General features: G+C 46.3%; 2 protein-coding genes across 3 annotated transcripts in view; both read right to left on the reverse strand.

The window, feature by feature from the left end:
* The window catches only part of VGLL4 (vestigial like family member 4), a 165983-nt gene extending 147145 nt beyond the window's left edge, over window positions 1-18838 (reverse strand). Inside the window, exons 1-2 of one of the 2 annotated variants that reach the window (XM_003826267.5) lie at window positions 17549-18838; window positions 157-233 (exon numbers count right to left, since the gene is read on the reverse strand). In XM_003826267.5, coding sequence (XP_003826315.1) covers window positions 157-220 — 64 coding nt within the window. In that variant the 5' untranslated portion in view covers window positions 221-233; window positions 17549-18838. Of the gene's footprint in view, window positions 1-156; window positions 234-16567; window positions 16699-17548 lie in introns of those variants that run through there. The other variant, XM_055109498.1, reaches the window with a different exon arrangement.
* A 98-nt stretch (window positions 18839-18936) lies between these two features.
* TAMM41 (TAM41 mitochondrial translocator assembly and maintenance homolog) overlaps window positions 18937-19571 on the reverse strand; it is a 124780-nt gene continuing 124145 nt past the window's right edge. Inside the window, exon 8 of the mRNA XM_034955801.3 lies at window positions 18937-19082. Coding sequence (XP_034811692.1) covers window positions 19060-19082 — 23 coding nt within the window. The 3' untranslated portion in view covers window positions 18937-19059. The remainder of the gene's footprint in view (window positions 19083-19571) is intronic.

The following is a 19571-nucleotide window of genomic DNA, read 5'->3' on the forward strand; positions in this document are numbered from 1 at the left end:
AATGAGGATGTGAAGCTGTTATCTCTAAGGAAAACCACCAAAATTAACAGCAAATAGCCAGAAAACCATGTAGAGAAGCATGTAATTTTGTTATGGAGCAGAAGACAAGGGATCATTAAAGCACTTAAGCTATTTTATAATAGACTCCTCACTTACGTTTTTCGTCATCAGCATGCACCAGAGATGCTGCCCTGGACAAAACATCCAATGGCGTCTCCATTCCTGGTTGGAGCCTAAGAGGAAAAAATAAAAGGGGAAAAAAATAATTTAAACAGAATTCAAAAGACTCTTAGAATCCTAGTCATTAACAGAATGAGTCCTCAACCAAATGCAAATCATTCTTCTAAGGATGAAATTCTTCCCACATGAGGAAACAGAATGGGCTTGGTTCAGGGAGAGAGAAAAGGGTTAAACTCCATTTAGTCTACTAAGCTAAACTTTGCCAACTACAGGAAGCAGCTGATGTAGGAACTAAAAGAAGGGATATTGTGAATATTCATGCCCATGTTATTTGGTGCTTATGTTTATGTGCATGCATAACATGCCTGTATAAACACGCCCAATAAAAGAAAGGTTTTCAGAACAACGGCTGCTCTATGAACACAGACAGCATCACTACCAGTGAGGTGGTGATGCAGCTTAACAGAGGTGCAGCTTAACACACGCCACATACTCATGGAAAGCTGTGTGAGAAACCCACTGGTAGGTTAATTGATATTTTAAGTCCAATAAGAATCTTTATGTTAAAACGTCATGTTTTGTATAATGGTATATTATATAATCACCACCTATCATCAATTTATCTAGCATCATGTTTTTTAATAAGACTGGATTTTTATTGTTGTTTCCTTAAATTACAGCATACTATAAAAGCTAAAACAGCAAAAGATTTAAAGCTCGAGGAAAGCCCTGGAAAACCAGAATGCTTTTTACCCAGTTTCCCTTTTCTGGGTTATTTAAACACACACACAGTTACTGGCACACACACCCTACTAGCTCACCAGCTGAGAAAAACAACTCCTTAACTGTACCACTTTACAGACACTTGGAATGTATTCAGCATTCTTGAACACTTATGGAGTACCTACTACGTATGCACCAGTCACAACATGTGGCAGACCAGCTTTTCTTTGTAATATTCATACCTCAGGCCTCCAAAGAAACACTGATCCACCAGGCACGGTAGCTCACGCCTGTAATCCCAGCACTTTGGGAGGCCAAGGTGGGCAGATCACTTGAGGTCAGGAGTTCAAGACTAGCCTGGCGAACATGGTGAAACCCCACCTCTATTAAAATTACAAAAAATTAGGTCGGGCGTGGTGGCTCACGCCTGTAATCCCAGCACTTTGGGAGGCCGAGGCGGGCAGGTAACCTGAGGTCGGGAGTTTGAGACCAGCCTGAACAACATGGAGAAACCCCATCTCTACTAAAAATACAAAAAAATTAGCCGGGCCTGGTGGCCCATGCTTGTAATCCCAGCTACTCAAGAGGCTCAGGCAGGAAGATGGCTTGTACCCGGGAGGCAGAGGTTGCGGTGAGCCGAGATCGAGCCATTGCACTCCAGCCTGGGCAACAAAAGGGAAACTCCGTCTCAAAAAAAAAAAAAAAAAAAAGGAAAAAAGAAAAGAAAAGAAACATAGATCCCTGATCATGCAATATGACTTCATTCAGTAAACGTTAAATATCTACAAGGAGCTCCAGGCGGGAAACATAAACAAAGCCCAGTAGCTGCCTTCGAGGAGCTTTCAATCCGCACGGGAGGCAGGCCACCGAGACATCTAGTTTAAGGCAGCATTCTTCCAAAGCATTCTGCACTGGGTGTTCATATTTTGTAAGAAAAAAACGTTTTTCTATGGTAAATAAGTTTGAGGAAGCCTGGAGTAAACCAAGCTAAGCAGCGTATTTTCCTCCCCGTGCCTTTAATCTCCCGTTGTGGGGACAGAAAGCCCTGTACACGCGAAACCTCGTAGACGTCATGAGCCATTTTTAACCCAAAACGCATCTCAGGGAACATCTGGGGAAAATACTGGGTTAGGGCAAAATGTGCAAAGCGTCAAAACAGTGCTAGAAACAAAGTCCTACAGAAATACAGATGAATTCTGAAAGGCTTTGTGAAGAAAACAGAACTTGAGCGGAGGCTTTGAAGAACGAATATAAAAGTTCCTCCCCCAGAAGGGAAGAACGGAAGCAGAATCGGTTTAACAACACGCTGCCCAAATCGCCTACAAGAGTAAAATGGGGACAGAAAGTAAGCGACAAGGTTGGAAATTTAGATGGGGACCACATCGTGAAAGGACTGAGGGCTTCGATGGGACCGCGGCTTGACACGCATTAAGGAGCCACTGAAAACTCCATCTGAGCAGAAAAGCGGCTTAGTCGTCCATGTGTTCTGGGCAAGTTATCCTGGCCGCACCACGTGGAACGGAGTAGAGCTCGGGAAGCTGAGCGCAAGGCGGACAACGGGAAGGCCAGAGCCGTGGGCAGGCACGCGGAGGGCAGCGAGGGGCACTGGCACCGGAGCCGCGGGGATGCAGGAAAACGCAGAGGCGGAGCTCACTGAGCTTGGCAGGCAGAGAGGGGAGGGGAGGGCCACGGAAGACTAAGAGTGGCAGGGAGGCCACGACCTCCTAACACACGCACATGTCTTCTTTTTCAGAGAGGATGGGTAAAAGCAGCGGTCTAAGAGGGAAAACCTAACAGTGCTCACATTCCTGATCTTCTTTATAAAAACAGAAAAGACCATCTCCTGAGAGGAAGGATTTGTGAACTTGTTCAACAATGGAGAAAACCAACAAGAACTTGGACTAACAGAAAAAAGTCTGCTGAACTACCAAGAACTAGGTAATATTCTCTTCACCCAAGCCAGTTTCCTATTCAGGAAAGATCTGGGTTTTAAAGTCTTGTGATTTGGTCGAGACCATCCTGGCTAACACAGTGAAACCCCGTCTCTACTAAAAACACAAAAAATTAGCCAGGCGCGGTGGTGGGCACCGTAGTCCCAGCTACTGGGGAGGCTGAGGCAGGAGAATGGCATGAACCCGCGAGGCGGAGCTTGCAGTGAGCTGAGATCGCGCCACTGCACTCCAGCCTGGGCGACAGAGCGAGACTCCGTCTCAAAAAAAAAAAAAAAAAAAAAAAAAAAAAAAAAAAGATCTTGTGATTTGGGGTAGTAACTGCTGATAAGCATCCTACTCTGCAATAATACAGCATTTAGACTCATAATTCTCTAAATTAATTTTACCCCATTAAGTTGAAGGACAATGCTTTCAAAATTCTAGACCTAAATAGATTAATACATACCTTAGGTTATATAAAGTATGCACAGAAACAAAATATCAAAGCATAAAAGTATCAAATGACATAAGGTAGACCCAGAATTCTAGCATAGTGGAAGATTAGACATTTAAGTTTATACAGATGCTATGAAATCCTAAACCCCCAAGCAACTTACATTCAAAGTAGGTAGATAAGATAATGGGTATTAAAGGTTCATCCACAAGGCACCTGCCATCTGCTGCAACCTTATTAATGAAATCAACCAATGTTTATTACACAATTATTCTAAGCTCAGCAAAGTGCCCAGGAAAGGTTAAGGAAAAACAGAAGATAGATCTCTGCTTTCAAGGAGTCACGCTCTTGTTCGGAAACTAAATTTTATAAGATAGGATAATGACAGGCAAAATTAAAAAGAGGATAATCAAAGACTAAATATTATTTAAAACTAAAATGGGTACTGTGTGATAAAAGAGATCAATGTCAGCTAATGTGTTTGCCTTGTGCACATCTATTTTTTGTTTGGGGGTGGTTTGTGGATGCGTGTGTGTTTCAAAAAGCCACTTCGAAAATTTCCTTCCCTGGTTGCCCTGCTCCAGGCAGTCACTCTCCTCTCTGGCCTCCCTCACCTTCCTGGATCGCACTGTGTTTCTGTATACTTCCTAGGTGCAAGGACCCTGTCTTATCCCCAGTGCAGTCATCCTGAGTCAACAGTCTGAGAAAAGGCACAAGGGCAGGAATGAGCACCTGGGACAGGTGGCCAGACCTGCCTAGCTAGAACTGAAAATCCATGTTAGGAAGCAGCAGAAGCTAAATTCAGGTGAGCCTGATGCGGGTGGCCTTAGGAAAGAGCTGACAGCTGGCCTTCAGGTTTATACTTAATGTCACAGGCAACAGGCAGTTGTCATCATCTGTCCCTGAGCTGGCCTGTGACATGATGTTCACACTATTTTAGTTTAGAAGTTCCATGCGTCTAGGCATGTGGCTCACGCCTATAGTCCCAGCACTTTAGGAGGCTGAAGCAGAATAATTGCTTGAGCTCAGCAGTTGCAGAACAGCCTGGGCAACATAGTGAGACCCCATTTCTAAAAAAAAAAATTTTTAAATAAAAAATCAGCTGGAAGTGGTGGCATGGGCCTATGGTCCCAGCTACTCAGGGAGCTGAGGTGGGAGGATCACTTGACCACGAAGGGTTGAGGCTGCAGTAAGCCGTAATTGCACCACTGCACTCCAGCCTGGGCAACAGAGCCAGACCCTGCCTCAAAAAAAAAAAAAAAAGACGAAGAAGTTCTGTGTAGGATGGTTTGACTGGAGAGGGTGACTCCAGAAGTTACTGGAGGTGGATGAGTTAAGAGGCTTCTGTAGGAAGCAGGTGCAAGATAAGGACAATACAGCTGGGAAATGAGGGACGGGGACCAAGCATTATCTAGCCACGGAAGAACAAAGCAAAGGTGGAAGATAACAGTTATTAAAAAAAAAAAAAAAAGGTCTTCCAGGCGGGTGTGGTGGCTCAGTCATGTAATCCCAGTGCTTTGAGAGGCCAAGGCAGGAGGATCGCTTGAGCCCAGGAGTTCCAGACCATCCTGAGCAACACAGAAATTTAGAAATTTACTCGTTTCTACAAAAGATTAAACAATTAGCCGGGCATAGGGACGTATACCTATAGTCCCAGCTACTCGGGAGGCTGAGGTGGGAGGCTCCGTTGAAGCCAGGAGGTCGATGCTGCAGTGAGCTATGATCACACCACTGCACTCCAGCCTGAGTGACAGGGTGAGACCCCATCTCTAAAAAACAAACAAAAAGTCTTCTGCATTTTATGTCTTATATACATCCTATCCACAGCACTAAATAAACCCAATAAAACATATTGATAATGTGGGAGGAAAAACCATGGCTACAGTATTAGATGGAGGATCACACCACAGTGACAGGCAAATCAGCATCATGATTATTTCAGCATCAAATTAGCATCAGGATTAATATGAATCCAGGTAAACCACTTCCAATCTATGTAACCCTGGGAAATGACAACCTCTGTGTGTCTATTTCCACATCTGGAAAATGGAGGTATTAATATTACCTCCCTCATATGGTTTTCTGAGAAGTGAATGGGCCTTATAGGTATTGAAATAATTATTTGCCAAAACTTATGCAAATATATTGAATAAATCACAAATGACAGTAGATGTACTGAAAATGACAGGGCACTGTCCACTACTTTAGCTAGCGTGGTCTGGGAAGATTTCGCTGAAGAGATGAACGGAAGTTGAGACCTAAAGAATGAGAAGAATTAGACCCAGAAAGAGCAGGGAGGGAGGGGGAAGGTGGGAGACAGCAGCACATGCTGAGACCAACACACAAAAAAGCTGGGCAGGTGATGTGGGGGGCGGCCAGGGTGGCTGCCCTGAAGTCAGCAAAAGGGAGGCCTGAGGTGGGCAGCACAGGGCCAGGTCACGTGTGCCTGGAGGGCCTGCAACACCGATATTTTATTAAAAGTCCTGGAATGGCCCGAAAAGCTTCAAGCAAGGAGGTGACAAGTTTATTTTATTTCCTTTATGAGCCACAAATTATCCTCTACCTTACACAAAAAATTATGCTGCATCTGAAAAACAAATCTAGGTCTATCCCAATTATGTCTTATTTCTGTGGTAGTTTTGCATTAGGATATAGTGATAACCAAAAATAATCCATTGAGGACCAGGCATGGTGGCTCACACCTGTAATCCCAGCACTTTGGGAGGCTGAGGTGGGCGGATCACTTGAGGGTGGGGGTTCAAGACTAGCCTGGACAACATGGTGAAACTCAGTCTCTACTAAAAATACAAAAATTAGCCAGGCATGGTGGTGATGGCGCCGGTAATCCCAGCTACTCAGGAGGCTGAGGCAGGAGAACTGCTTGAACCCGGGAGACGGAGGTTGCGGTGAGCCGAGATTGGGAAAGTGCACTCCAGCCTGGGCAACAGAGTAAGATTCCATCTCAAAAATAATAATAATAATAATCCATTGAAATGCTGACACCTGGAACATAACAACATTTAAGTGAGTGGAGTGTGGCTCTAGAAAAAGATACAGAGGGCCAGGTGCAGTGGCTCATGCCTGTAATCCCAGTACTTTGGGAGGCCAAGGTGGGCGGATCACAAGGTCAGGAGTTCAAGACGAGCCTGGCCAACATAGAGAAACCCCGTCTCTTCTAAAAATATAAGAAATTAGCCAGGCATGGTAGCAGGCACCTGTAATCCCAGCTACTCGGGAGGCTGAGGCAGGAGAATAGCTTGAACTTGAGAGGCGGAGGTTGCAGTGAGCCGAGATTGCACCATTGCACTCCAGCCCAGGGAACAGTGCAAGACTCTGTCTAAAAAAAAAAAAAAAAAAAAACAGATACAAAGTACATTATGTGCTCCACTGCACTGCAAACCAGTTTCTGGTCTGTCTATTCACCTTTTTCGTGGTTGTCAAATGTGAAGTTAATTCATCATGAATAGACATATATTTTGTTGTTGTGGATTTTTTTTTTTTTTTCAGGTAATGGTCATATATTTTCTCTGCCAGTCCACATGCCTTTCCTCACACTCCCTTAGCCTCAATTCATATGTTCTTCCAAATCACTAAAGGTTGAGAATTAGGGAACAAGAGGTATCGATTTTAAAGCTACAAAAACTTAGGGGCACTCAGTGCTAACGGCAAGCTCAGCTATAAATCTGACAGCCATTTTTTGGCCTTCCACAAAGAACTGTCCCTTTTTAGTCAACAAGGGGACACGAGTACCTATCTTGGTGTGTTAGTCCATTTTGTGTCACTATAAAGTAATACCTGAGGCTGCGTAATTTATAAGAAAAGAGGTTTAACTGGCTCACAGTAGACTGTATAAGCATGGTGCCAGCATGTGCTCAGCTTCTGGTGAGACCTCAGGAAGCTTCCAATCATAATGGAAGGCAAAGCAGAAGCCAGCACATCACATGGCAAGGGCAGGAACAAAAGAGGCAAGAAGGTGCCACATTCTTTTCAACAACCAGATCTCCCATGAACTACCAGAGAACTCACGCATCACCAAGGGGATGGCACTAAACCATTCATGAGGGATCGCTCCCATGATCCAACCTCTCCCACCAGGACCCACCTCCAACACTGAGGATCACATTTCCACATAACATTTGGAGGGGACAAACATCCAAACCAAATCACTTGGGAACAGCACTGTGGGGTATATTAGATTATATTGTTTTTCAAGCAATGGAACACAACTCCAAAATATGTTATGGAAGTTTTCCAAGAAGATTTGCACAATAAAAGCTACAGCACCAGGCATGTTCACTCCATGTCTGTCCCATGTCAGTGGCTAGATACGATATACTTTAGGTAAGAGTACGAGAACATGGAGCAACTACCTTGTCTAGATGTGGAGGCCAGGGGGGTGAGCATCGGAGGACTCACATTCAAACTGCCAGGTGTTCCTGCCACACACCGTAACAGGGCCAAAAGTCAGAAATAGACAGACATCACTATCCTTAAACACCTGATGGCCTCTCCAACTTCCAGATGCACACAATAAAATACCCTAATTCCTGTTGGCCCTGTTCCTTCATGAGTCCAAACTCTGGCCTCCCCAGGACCACTCCCTGAGCTAAAACCAATTTGGTTTCAGCTAATAATATACAATGGTAGGACAAACCCAGAAGTATGAACTATCACACCATGGCATGGGGGGTACTTCTTGGCCATCAAGAATTTAGAGATGTGGCTGGGCACCGTGGCTCATGCATATAATTCCAGCACTTTGAGAGGCTGAGGCAGGCAGATCACTTGAGGTCAGGAGTTCGAAACCAGTCTGGCCAACATGGTGAAACCCCGTCTCTACTAAAAATACAAAAATTAGCTGGGCGTGGTGGTGAGCACCTGTAATCCCAGCTACTCAGGAGGCTGAGGCAGGAGAATCACTTGAACCCGGGAGGCGGAGTTTGCAGTAAGCTGAGATCGCACCATAGTACTCAGCCTGAGCAACAGAGTGAGACTCCATCTCAAAAAAAAAAAAAGAATTTAGAGGTGGCTGGGCACAATGGCTCATGCCTGTAATTCCAGCACTTTGGGAGGCCAAGGTGGGCAGATTACCTGGGCCCAGGAGTTTGAGACCAGCCTGGGCAACGTGGCAAAACCTCATCTCAACAAAAAATACAAAAATTGGCCAGGCGCGGTGGTTCACCCCTGTAATCCCAGCACTTTGGGAGGCTGAGGCGGGCAGATCACGAGGTAAGGAGATCGAGACCATCCCGGCTAACATGGTGAAACCCCATCTCGGCTAAAAGTACAAAAACTTAGCCGGGCATGGTGGCGGGCACCTGTGGTCCCAGCTACTCGGGAGGCTGAGGAGGCAGAAGAATGGCGTGAACCCAGGAGGCAGAGCTTGCAGTGAGCCGAGGTTGCGCCACTGCACTCCAGCCTGGGCTCCATCTCAAAAAAAAAAAAAATTAGCCAGGTATGGTGGCGTATGCCTGTAGTCCCAGCTACTTGGGAGGCTGAGGCAGAAGGATGGCTTGAGCCCGGGAAGTTGAAGCTGCAATGAGCTGAGATCACGCCACTGTACTCCAGCCTGGGTGACAGAGGGAGACCCTGTCTCAAAAAAAAAAAAAAAAAAAGAATTTAGAGGTATTTATTGGGTATCTCCTCTATTAAAACACTGTATTTAGACGTTACAAAAAAGGAAAAGTAAACTCCCTGCCCTTGAGCACCGTACACCAAATATGGATGATACTGGGTGATAACGCTGGCTGTCAGGCTCAGTGAGAAGGAAAACTGAAATGAGAATCAGACCAAATGTCACCAGATTCTGGTGGCGACATGCAAGCACAGTTTCACAGTTTTAAATCCTCCAGCTCTTTCTCCTCCCCAGAGTGTCCGGTGATGCCCCACCAACTTCGTGCAGCACATATTCTTCCTGTTAACATCCCATTCTCAGACCACCCCTCTCTGCTCTTCTTGCTAAAAATATCTCTCATTTGAGTAATCCCTTTTTCTTCTCGCACTTTACCATCTGTTAAGTCAACAGAGCCAGGACTTTAGCATCAGGAAGCCCAAGTTTGAGCCCTACTTTAAATCTTTCACTCATTCAGTCAACAATCCCTGAAAGCCTATTTTGCTCTAGGCTTTGCCCTAGATGTCTAACACTTAATTGTATGGGCCAGTCATTTACCCTCTCCAGGCCCTAGTTTACTCCTTAAAAAAAAAGTTAAAAAATTGCCTAACTAACTTCATATGATCACAAGCTTATCACATAGATTAAACGATGTAACTGAGAATGTCTTACAAACTAAAGAGAGAAACAGATTTTATTAGTCTACCACCACCATCTTCCAGGTGTAGAGCATACAGGTTTTCAAAATACATTCACATAAATGACCTCATTGGATTCTCACAATCAAATTATTACTTAGGCCAAATGGCCAAATATGATTATTATTTTTCTTCTACAGATTAAAAAAAAGAAAAATTGAGGCATCAAGAATGGAAGTGACTTCCTGAAGCAACTAAGACTAGAATTCAAGTCTCTCAATTCTCCCTCCAATGCTATTTTTACTACTCTTAAGTTGATCATGCTAAAGAGGTTTTAGTGACAAGCACAATTATTTAGCCTAGGTCAAAGCAAACCTTCCATTAGCAAGCACGACTTCTAGCCCTGTGCTCTTTCCTCTACACCTTGAGATACCTATCAGGCAATAATGTGACCGTTTCAACAGCGAGCAAGGGGAAGCAAGCCCTTACCCCTCAGGAACACGCAAACCATGGTATATTTGAAATTCTTCTAACAGAGGTAGGCGTGGAGTCACATTAATAGTAACCAAGGCAGGTAAGAAAAGAAGACTGTCACACCAGGTCAGTTGATGCTAAGACTGTCGCCAACAACGACACCGGCAACAAACTACCAAGACATAGCGGTTTCTGGGGCCACAGCTACAGAGGAGTCAAGCTAAAACCCTGAGGACTTTGAGATCCATGAACAGGTACAGTAGTAGGAAGGATGGTGTCAACTTCACCATGCTCAGGAAGACCTGTGGTCAAGCTCCAATGGCTAACTGTTAAGGTTCAGTGAGAACATTTTTAAAATTTCACCTTGGTGCTCGAACTGCTCACAACCTTAAATTGTATGTCACCTTTCTACATAGAAGCCAGCCCTTATTCAAAATATTCTCTCAATAGTCATATTATCAAAGAAAGAGCATAAACAGACGGATCATTTGCTATTCCAGCTTTCCTCACGGAGGCATGTCCCAAGCAGGTATAACTGACTCACGCTGCCGTAATTTGAAGCATCAATGCCAGAAGAACTTGGCTGCTTCTGCTTGTGTCAAATTCCTTACTTCTACACATGATCACTCCTGAAAATTCATTAGAAGGCCAAACGTTCTAATATTTGAACAATATATCTTCATGTTCTATATCTACCTCCTGAGAACTGTGTGTATATATATTTTATATATATATATATATCTGCATAAAATCCCTAATTAGGATTTTTTCAGGTACCTGCCAACCTCAAGTGTGAGCCCCAGATCACACCCTTTCCATAAGGCTTAGCACCCCTCCTGTGAAACCTCTGCAGGAGGGAGGTCTACAGGCTGGGCAGCCGTCAATCTCTTACCCTCCAATGTAGGCTGGAGGCTGTATAGCAGGAACAGGTAACCTTAGGTGCCTCCACCTCCCATGACCTCAACAGAAAGTGAGACCCCCATTAACTCAGACCAAATAAAGGGCTAACACTCTGGATGGAAACCCTGAATGAATGCTCTGCTCAACCACTCAAGGTTTCCTGACGCTAACGTGGCTCAGGGCTTGAGTCTATGGGACTTCTCAGCCCTGCAGGAGGGCAGGGGTATGATACTTAGTCATCACAACTACCCTGGCAACAGGAGCTAGCAGATAGTGCCACCACACAGTGACAAAAATCCTCGGTTATTGTAATACAGTTTGGTATCAGTGTAAACTATACAAATGCACAGACTGTATGAAAGTTGATCATGTACCCAGTGAGGTACATCTATACAGGCTCTGGGCTGCAAAACCCAACTTACATTACAACACATTTCACGGCCCTATGCAATGCTGCCTGATGCTGGTGCAGAATTCTTACTGCTGGCTGAAGTCCACCCATCTCCCTAAAGTGTCCCATGGAAAGTGACTATATGGTGGGCCCACACTGAAACCACTGTTATCTAAGGGGGACAAATAAAAATCAAGTCTGAACTTTCTGAGCAGACTACCAATTCCCAACATTTTTCAACACTGTTGTCAGCACAAATAAAAATGAGGCCAGGCACGGTGGCTCACACCTGTAATCCCAGCACTTTGGGAGGCCAAGGCAGGTGGATCGCTTGAGGCCAGAGGTTCGAGTCCAGACTGGCCTACATGGTGAAATCCTATTTCTACTAAAAATACAAAAAATAAAATAAAATAAATAAAAATACAAAAAAAAAAAGAAAAAAATGAACCATGTTTTTCTTTCTCATTTTAGGATATTATGAATCTCTCTCTCTTCATTTTCAAGACCGCAGCCTTATACAGCAAGGCATACGAAATAACAGAAACTCTTTGGCATTTTTAGATTACTCTGGATATGCTTGCTCTTGCATTTATTTGAAGACTTAAAATTTGAATACTTATGTGAATAGTTAGTATTTCCTATTCACAAGTGCTAAAGCGACACATATTCTTAGGGACCTATTACTCCCAAGAATAAAAGATGAATTTGGGCCGGGCGCAGTGGCTCACGCCTGTAATCCCAGCAGTTTGGGAGGCTGAGGCGGGCGGATCACGAGGTCAGGAGATCAAGACCATCCTGGCTAACACAGTGAAACCCCGTCTCTATTAAAAATACAAAAAATTAGCCAGGCACGGTGGCGGGCGCCTGTAGTCCCAGCTACTTGGGAGGCTGAGGCAGGAGAATGGCGTGAACCCGGGAGGCGGAGCTTGCAGTGAGCCGAGATCGCGCCGCTGCACTCCAGCCTGGGCCACAGAGCGAGACTCCGTCTCAAAAAAAAAAAAAAAAAAAAAAAAGATGAATTTGCATCACAGCCCAAGTTAGCAAGTTTCCCAGAACAGCCCAGGTCTAACTCTCCATTGCTCCAAAATAAAATCTCAGCCCTCAGCCTATTAAAGCCTACATAAAGTCATCTAATTAATGACACAGTGCAACATTAGGTAGCACTGTAGTTATTACCATCAGTAAATATTATTGGTTCTTTTTTTTATTTTTTGAGATGGAGCCTTGATCTGTCGCCTAGGCTGGAGTGCAATGGTGCGATCTCAGCTCACTGCAACCTCCACTTTCCGGGTTCAAGCAATTCTCCTGATTCAGCCTCCCTAGTAGTTGGGATCACAGGTGCCCACCACCATACCCAGCTAATTTTTGTATTTTTAGTAGAGACGGGGTTTCACCATGTTGGCCAGGCTGGTCTCAAACTCCTGACCTCAGGTGATCCGCCTGCCTCGGCCTCCCAAAGTGCTGGGATTATAGGCGTGAGCCACCGGGCCCGGCCTAGTTCTTGTTATTCATAGTAGTTGTGTTCTGTAAAATCTCTGTGAACATTGAATTAGTGGATATTGAACCAGTGTTCCTAGGGGAAATGAGAGTGAGATTCCTTCCGGCTTCTGGTCACATTTTTGCAAACTGATCAATACACAACCTTGTTTTACGTATGTTTCTGTTTAAAGACACCTTATTTAATACCTATTGTTGATTCATTAATGTTGAACTCAAGGCCAACAGCACCGTAACTCAAGCCTGAATGAAGCTCATCTAACATGTATATTTTCTCCATGAGGCTCATCACAGCCTTCTTGGCTGAGGAACATTAGACAGCATTTTAGCACCATACTTGGGGGCCACTGTAAATAGCAAAATCCCCAATAAAAAGCACAAAAATGGGCAGGGTGCAGTGGCTCACACCTGTAATCCCAGCACTTTGGGAGGCCGAGGCAGGCAGATCACGAGGTCAGAAGTTCAAGACCAGCTTGGCCAACATGGTGAAGCCCCATATCTACTAAAAATACAAAAATTAGCCAGGTGTGGTGGCGGGTGCCTGTAATCCCAGCTACTCGGGAGGCTGAGGCAGGAGAATCACTTGAAACCGGAAGGTGGAAGTTGCAGTGAGCCGAGATCGCGCCACTGCACTCCAGCCTGGGCAACAAGAGTGAAACTCTGTCTCAAAAAAAAAAAAAAAAAAAGCACAAAAATATATAAAAACATGTTACTAAATAGACTGCAAAAAGCACACTTGTTTACAGCATGAGAGCTCAAACAAGAAGGCAGGGTAGTGCCTTGTCTGAGCTCTACTGGGAACATATGCACTGGGAGGCTCAAATTTTTCCCCACACTGCACATGTCCACAAATGTCGAAGAAAGTGTCAGAGGCATTGATTTGGGGCTTACAAATAAATTTTAGTGAGTAAACAAATTTATAAACATGGAACCCACGAAAAATGAGGATCGACTGTATCTGGTTATCAGACCTGAGGCATGAGACACAGAAAGTACATTCTACAAAGTTTTCTCTCTTTGCAAAAGTGCTATTATTCTGTATTTCAAGAAGGTATAATTGTTCTGGTTTTAGCACCTCCTACATTCCTTTTCCTACCTTGGCAGTTTGTATCTGCCAAATCTTGCATCAAGATTTTGCAATCTAGTTCTTATGATACTGGGTTTTTTTTGGGGGGGGGGGGTGGTTAATGTGGACAGATCCTAAATGCTACAGATTAGCAGCATTCACTTTGCTCTTTTATTAAACACCCACCCATAGCTTCATTAACTTTAGGTGAGCTCCCTGAAAGAAGCACAAATGAGCCTCAGTTAACATACCTCGAAGAAATTTCTTAACTCACACACACAAAAAACTTTCTCTTTCACCAGGTTCTCATAGCTGCAACAGTTCATCTCACACAAGCAATAAGCAGACACATTGGTATGTTAAAATCACCACACCAAAACAAGAAGGCAATACCCTGCCTTCTTGTTTGAGCTCTCATGCTGTAAACAAGTGTGCTTTTTGCAGTCTATTTAGTAACATGTTTTTATATATTTTTGTGCTTTTTTTTTTTGAGACGGAGTTTCACAATTTCAGTGACGTTAAAATTTTCCCGTGTATTTTATTTTTCCCTCCTGAGCTTACAACTTTTAGTACTTTTGTTAGGTCATGTTCAAAGTTACAAAACAACTTTTATTGTTAACCTACTCATTATTTTACTAAGGCAAATTAAAAGCTGCACAGCAAAACTCTCCAAGAGAGATACCTAGAAGAGACACGAAATAAACTCTCCCTTTGGATTTGTTTTGGCAACCACCAGAGACTGGTAACAGGGCTGCCTCCATAAGGAGTTAAGAGGAATTTCCCACTACAGATTTTTTTTTTTTTTTTTTTTTTTTTTTGGTACATTTGGGAGCCGGGAGTCTCTCTGTTGTCCAGGCTGGTCTGGAACTCCTGGCCTCAAGCGATCCTCTTATCTCAGCCTCCCAAAGTTCTGGGATTACATAGGTGAGACACCGCGCCCGGCCCAGAACATTTAAAAGTGAAAGTTTTTACATAATTATCATGTCTGTAAGAAGTGTTAAAATCTTCAGATAAAGTCATAATTTTAAATCAGTTGGGGGATAGCAGTAACAACTGTGTTTATGTAGCTCTTTCAAAGCTTCAAAGAATTTATAAATAACACAAAATACTTTCAAAGCACATTATTCTCTGTTAATTCCTGAAACTCTGTGATGTATTGGAACTGATATTACCACCCTTTTACAAAGGAAAATAAGATACAAAGTTTGAGTACGAGTAACATTTCTGGTCATAAATCTAGTCAGTGACACTGATAGGACTAGAACTCAAGTCTCCAGAAATAATAACCCAGAGCTGTTTTTACTACAACATTCACAGTTTTGGAATGTAGTCCATAGTTATTTATAGCAGAATTATCTTCTTAATTGTATTGTGTTTTGGTCAACATAAAAATTAGTTTGCATTCACTTCCAAATGGAAAGCAAAGGCAGGCTGCCCAGAAGTGTGAAAAAACGGTGGCCGGGGAAATTAGCCTGGGATTAAAATTTTGCCAAAGTTAAACAACGAATTGAAGGGTTTACATCATTTCCACCGTGGGGGAGATGACTTTTCAGGCCAGATGTAACAGGAAATACAAGAAAAAATTCAAAACTGTCTTGAGTGTAAGACAAGAAACTTCTGAATCAAGTATTTCTAAACCCTTTATTTAAATTGAGAGCATTGGGACTTAGAGATAATAAATAACTTGTCCCAAGATCACACCACAGGGACAGCTTTACTGCTCCGACCCCAAAGGTCTCCTTAAACTGCCCACTCTACTCCCTCCCAGTCATGCGCAGACTCTTCATTAGATGCAAGCAGGAAACAATGAACAGTACAAGTCCGTGGACTCAGCGAGTAGAGAAAGAGTTAAAGTTTGGTATGCTAACATGGTATGCAAAACTGACCTTCAAATCCTAATAGGCAAATTAATTTTTTTTTTGTCTTTGACTATTTAGAGGAAACAACTGCCAGACTCCTTCTGAGTAGAGGTAGGCTTGGGTATAGAACAAGATATTAAAACTCCACAAACTGGGAGACAGTGCCTTTCAAAGAGAGGGCAACCAGCTGTTGATAAAACCCAGCAGAACCGCCTCCACTTCCCCACACCCCTACCCTCCCGCGCCAGGCTGCTGGTTCTTATTAATCACAGAGAAGGGACTACAACTAGCAAACATACAGCACCGACGATCAAAGTGAAACCGATTTTTTAATCATCTAACTTAAACAGACGAACACATGCCAGCAACGTACATAAATACTAATAGCCCCAGCAAGCACTGTCTTCATAACCTAAGACAGTTAAATGTCTCAGGGTGATGAATCAAAGGAGACTTCAAGCAAAACAAAAAGCGAACAGCCCTGTGCTCTTCGGCGAGGCCTGCACTGGGTGCAGGGAGAGTGTGCAGTCCTGTTTTGGGGACCGGGCAGGAAGCACAGGAAGAGTACGGTGCCCCTTCCCGCAGTCCACATCGCAGCCCTCCCTGAGGCCGGCGGGGACCGCGGGGTGCCAGGCGCGGGCCTCCTCGCCCGCCCCGCGCCTCCGACTCCCAGGACGTCCTCCGGGAGCCTAGGCGCTTCCGCTCCCACCGGCGCCTCCCGAGCGGCCCGGCAAGGACCCGCCACCTCCTCCCTCCCGCAGGGCATCCCGGTTCTGCTCCGACAGCCCACCCCAAGGCCCCTCTCAGGCCAGCCCTCGCCCAGCCCGGGTCAACCGCACTCACCGCCCGGCGGCTCTGGGCGCGCCCGCCTGGGGCCGGCCTGGCCCTGCGGGGGACCCAGGGGCGGGGACGGGACCTGGGCACGCGGGGCGCACCCCGAGGGCGCGCAGACGCACAGGCGCGCTCGCGCCCGAGCCCCCGCACGGGCCCCCGCCAAACACGCACACGCACACGCACGCGCGGACCGGGCCGGCGGACGCGAGCGCGGGAGCGCGAGGAATCCCTGGAATGAGGCACCGCCCACCCTGAGCCGGGCTCCGCCAGGCCAGCCAGGCCACGCCCTCGGTCACGCCCCTCACGGAGCAGGTGGGGGCTGAGCCCAGGTGAGCCGGTAGGGAGATAGGGGCGAGGCCTCCCGCGGCAGGGAGCGGCCGCTTTCCCTCCCCCGCCAGCTGCGCGCCCGGTGCCAGCTCGCACCTCCCGGGCCGATGCCGGCGCGCTGGGGCAGTGAGGTTTGTCGGGGCGGGCGCTCCCGAGAGGCGCCAGCGGGCAGGGCGAGTGGACATGGCGCACGCTGCTGTGGACACGGCATCTCGCACGCCCCCGGCCCCCGAGGCCCCGCCAGGGGACACAGCGCCGTGCAAATGTACAAACACAAACCCACATTTCGTGCGCGCCCAGGTGCCCGCCGCGCTCCCCACGCGCGCACAGTAGGTCCCTGCTCCCGGGGGACAGCGCACGGGACGCCGACGTTCACAGTCCAACCAGACCCGTCCCGCGGACCTGCTGCCCTTCCCGCCACACACACCCCGCCAAGTGCCCGGAGTTCAGCCGAACCTGCGGCACCCACGCCGCCCTCCGCTTCCCCCGGCTCGCCGAGCAGCCGGGGAAGGGCGCACCACCCGCCCGCGCCGGTTCGCCGTCCACACCCGCTCACCCCCGGAACGCGGCGCACCTTCCGTCCCCCGCCTCCCGGGCCCCGTCGCCCCCTCTCGGCACCCGCATGCCCGAGCCGCGCTCCCCGACGGGCCGACGGCCACGCACCTGAAGGGACAGGTCACACCGGCTGCGAGAGGGGCTGCTCGGCGCCACTGCGCTCAGAACGGCCGCGGCGGTCCAGGGCGCTCCGACGCCGCTGGGTTTCCTCCCATTACAGCATGTTGCACTCCAGCGCTGCACTTCACACTCGCACACGCACACGCGCACAACTCCAGGCGCTCGGCGGCGTCCTTCCCCCGCCTCGCCCGGAGGAGGAAGTCCTAGTAAATCAAAACAGCCTGGGAGGGAGGGAGATCGGAGTGGAAAGAGTCCCCTTCAGCCGCTCACACACCAGTGTTTGCTGTGTTTGGCAAACTCCTGGCGTCCACAACCCGGACTGCTCTGAAATGTGCCCGGGGAGGGGCAGGGAGGAGGAGGTAAAACGTTTCTAATTGGCGCAGGTTCTTATATTACAGCAGCAGGGCAGACATGTGACCACGAAAAGAAAAGGCCTGTCTTTAATTTTTTCCTGTCTTTCTCTGGGGATTTGGTGGTGGGGGGCCGGGGGATAGAGGCCTGATACCCGCCCCCCGCCATCCCCAGCAACCCTTGCCCTATTGTTTTCTTGTACTGCCACAATTAAGAAAACATTTGCTTAACATATCCAGCCGCTAACTTCATAAAATAAATAGAGACTGGACTTCCTCTGGTTTGCTTTAAAAGGCTTCATGTTGCTTGCCTTCTGGCTGTTCTCAAACCTCAGTCATTATTAGGAGCCCCTACTGTAAGGGCTTTCCCTGGGAGAGGGCTCTGCTGAAAGGGAATGATAACAATGAAAACAAATACCAGCTTACATTCGTGCTGGAAAAAAAAAAAATGCTTTGCAGTTTTCAAACTGTTTTCCCATCTGTTGCCTCATCTGATCATATCAAGGAACAGCACGGTGTCTCACTGGATCTTAGCCCCTGTTGGATATGCAAAGACAGGTATGCGTAGTTTCATGTTTCAGTGAGATTAAATGGTTTACCTAAAGCAGGTGGAGGTGTTGCCCGAAACTTGGGGCCCCTTGTGAAATGTACTCTCCTCCAGTCCATACAGGGCCTCTGGAGATGGGACAACCCAACTTACAAGTCAACCTAGGCATAGGTCCCCTGGCTTTCCTGATTCCTGGATAAATATTCACAGATTAAAGCTCGGAAGGTTCCCAGTCTTCCCAAAGGTACTCTTACATAGACTCCGTTTTAGTGCATCAGTAGTCTCGGACTAGGAAAAGAGAAATCCTGAGAAAGACTGTAAATAGGAGATTCATCCTGCCAAACTCAGACAGGGAATGAGGAAGGAATGAGGACTGCCTGGGCAGATTCCAGGAAATATGGTAAGACAGAAAAAGGGTTTTAGATTCAGACAGAATTTGAATCCAAACTCCGCCTCTATTTGTTATAGGATTTGGGGCAAGTTATCAAACCTCGGTTTTCTCATCCGTAAAACAGAGATAATGCTTCTTCGAAGAGCCGGTGTGGGGTTACAGGCTTCGCAGAGACGTTTGATGAATACTCACATCTTCCTTCTCTTCTGACTTAAATCCAGTCCAGGTGGGCACCTTATGAACAGAGGAAAATGAAATGCCCAGACAACGCAAATGAATAATGATAACAATAATAGTGCAACTGCATATTTATAAAAATGGCCCAAGGTTTACAAAGTGTTCCCACGTATTATTATCTCATTTGATCTTTATGACAACATTGCCATTTGTTTGCTGCTAAATGATTTCCATTTTGGGTCAGTGCGGAGGTCCTAAAGCTGCCTCTTTAATTTCCATCACTGCACTGCTTGGAGCGAACCTTACTCTGCAAATAAATCATGGGGACAGAAGACCTTTTCTCATGGATGTGACCAGTCTTCGACCTTTGCAAGGATTGATCTCACTCTTTGCCTTACATCAGCATTAGCGTGACTTAGCTCTGGCAACATCTAAGCCTGGTCGTTTTAGTCTGGCTCTTTTAGTTGTGCAAAGGAGAGACACACTCAAGTTACCACTGTAAGGAAAAGGGGGGTTGTTGTAAAGGTCTAGGGGGACTGGAAGTGG

This window comes from Pan paniscus, chromosome 2, assembly GCF_029289425.2.
Source record: "Pan paniscus chromosome 2, NHGRI_mPanPan1-v2.0_pri, whole genome shotgun sequence".
NCBI classification, from domain to species: Eukaryota; Metazoa; Chordata; class Mammalia; order Primates; family Hominidae; genus Pan; species Pan paniscus.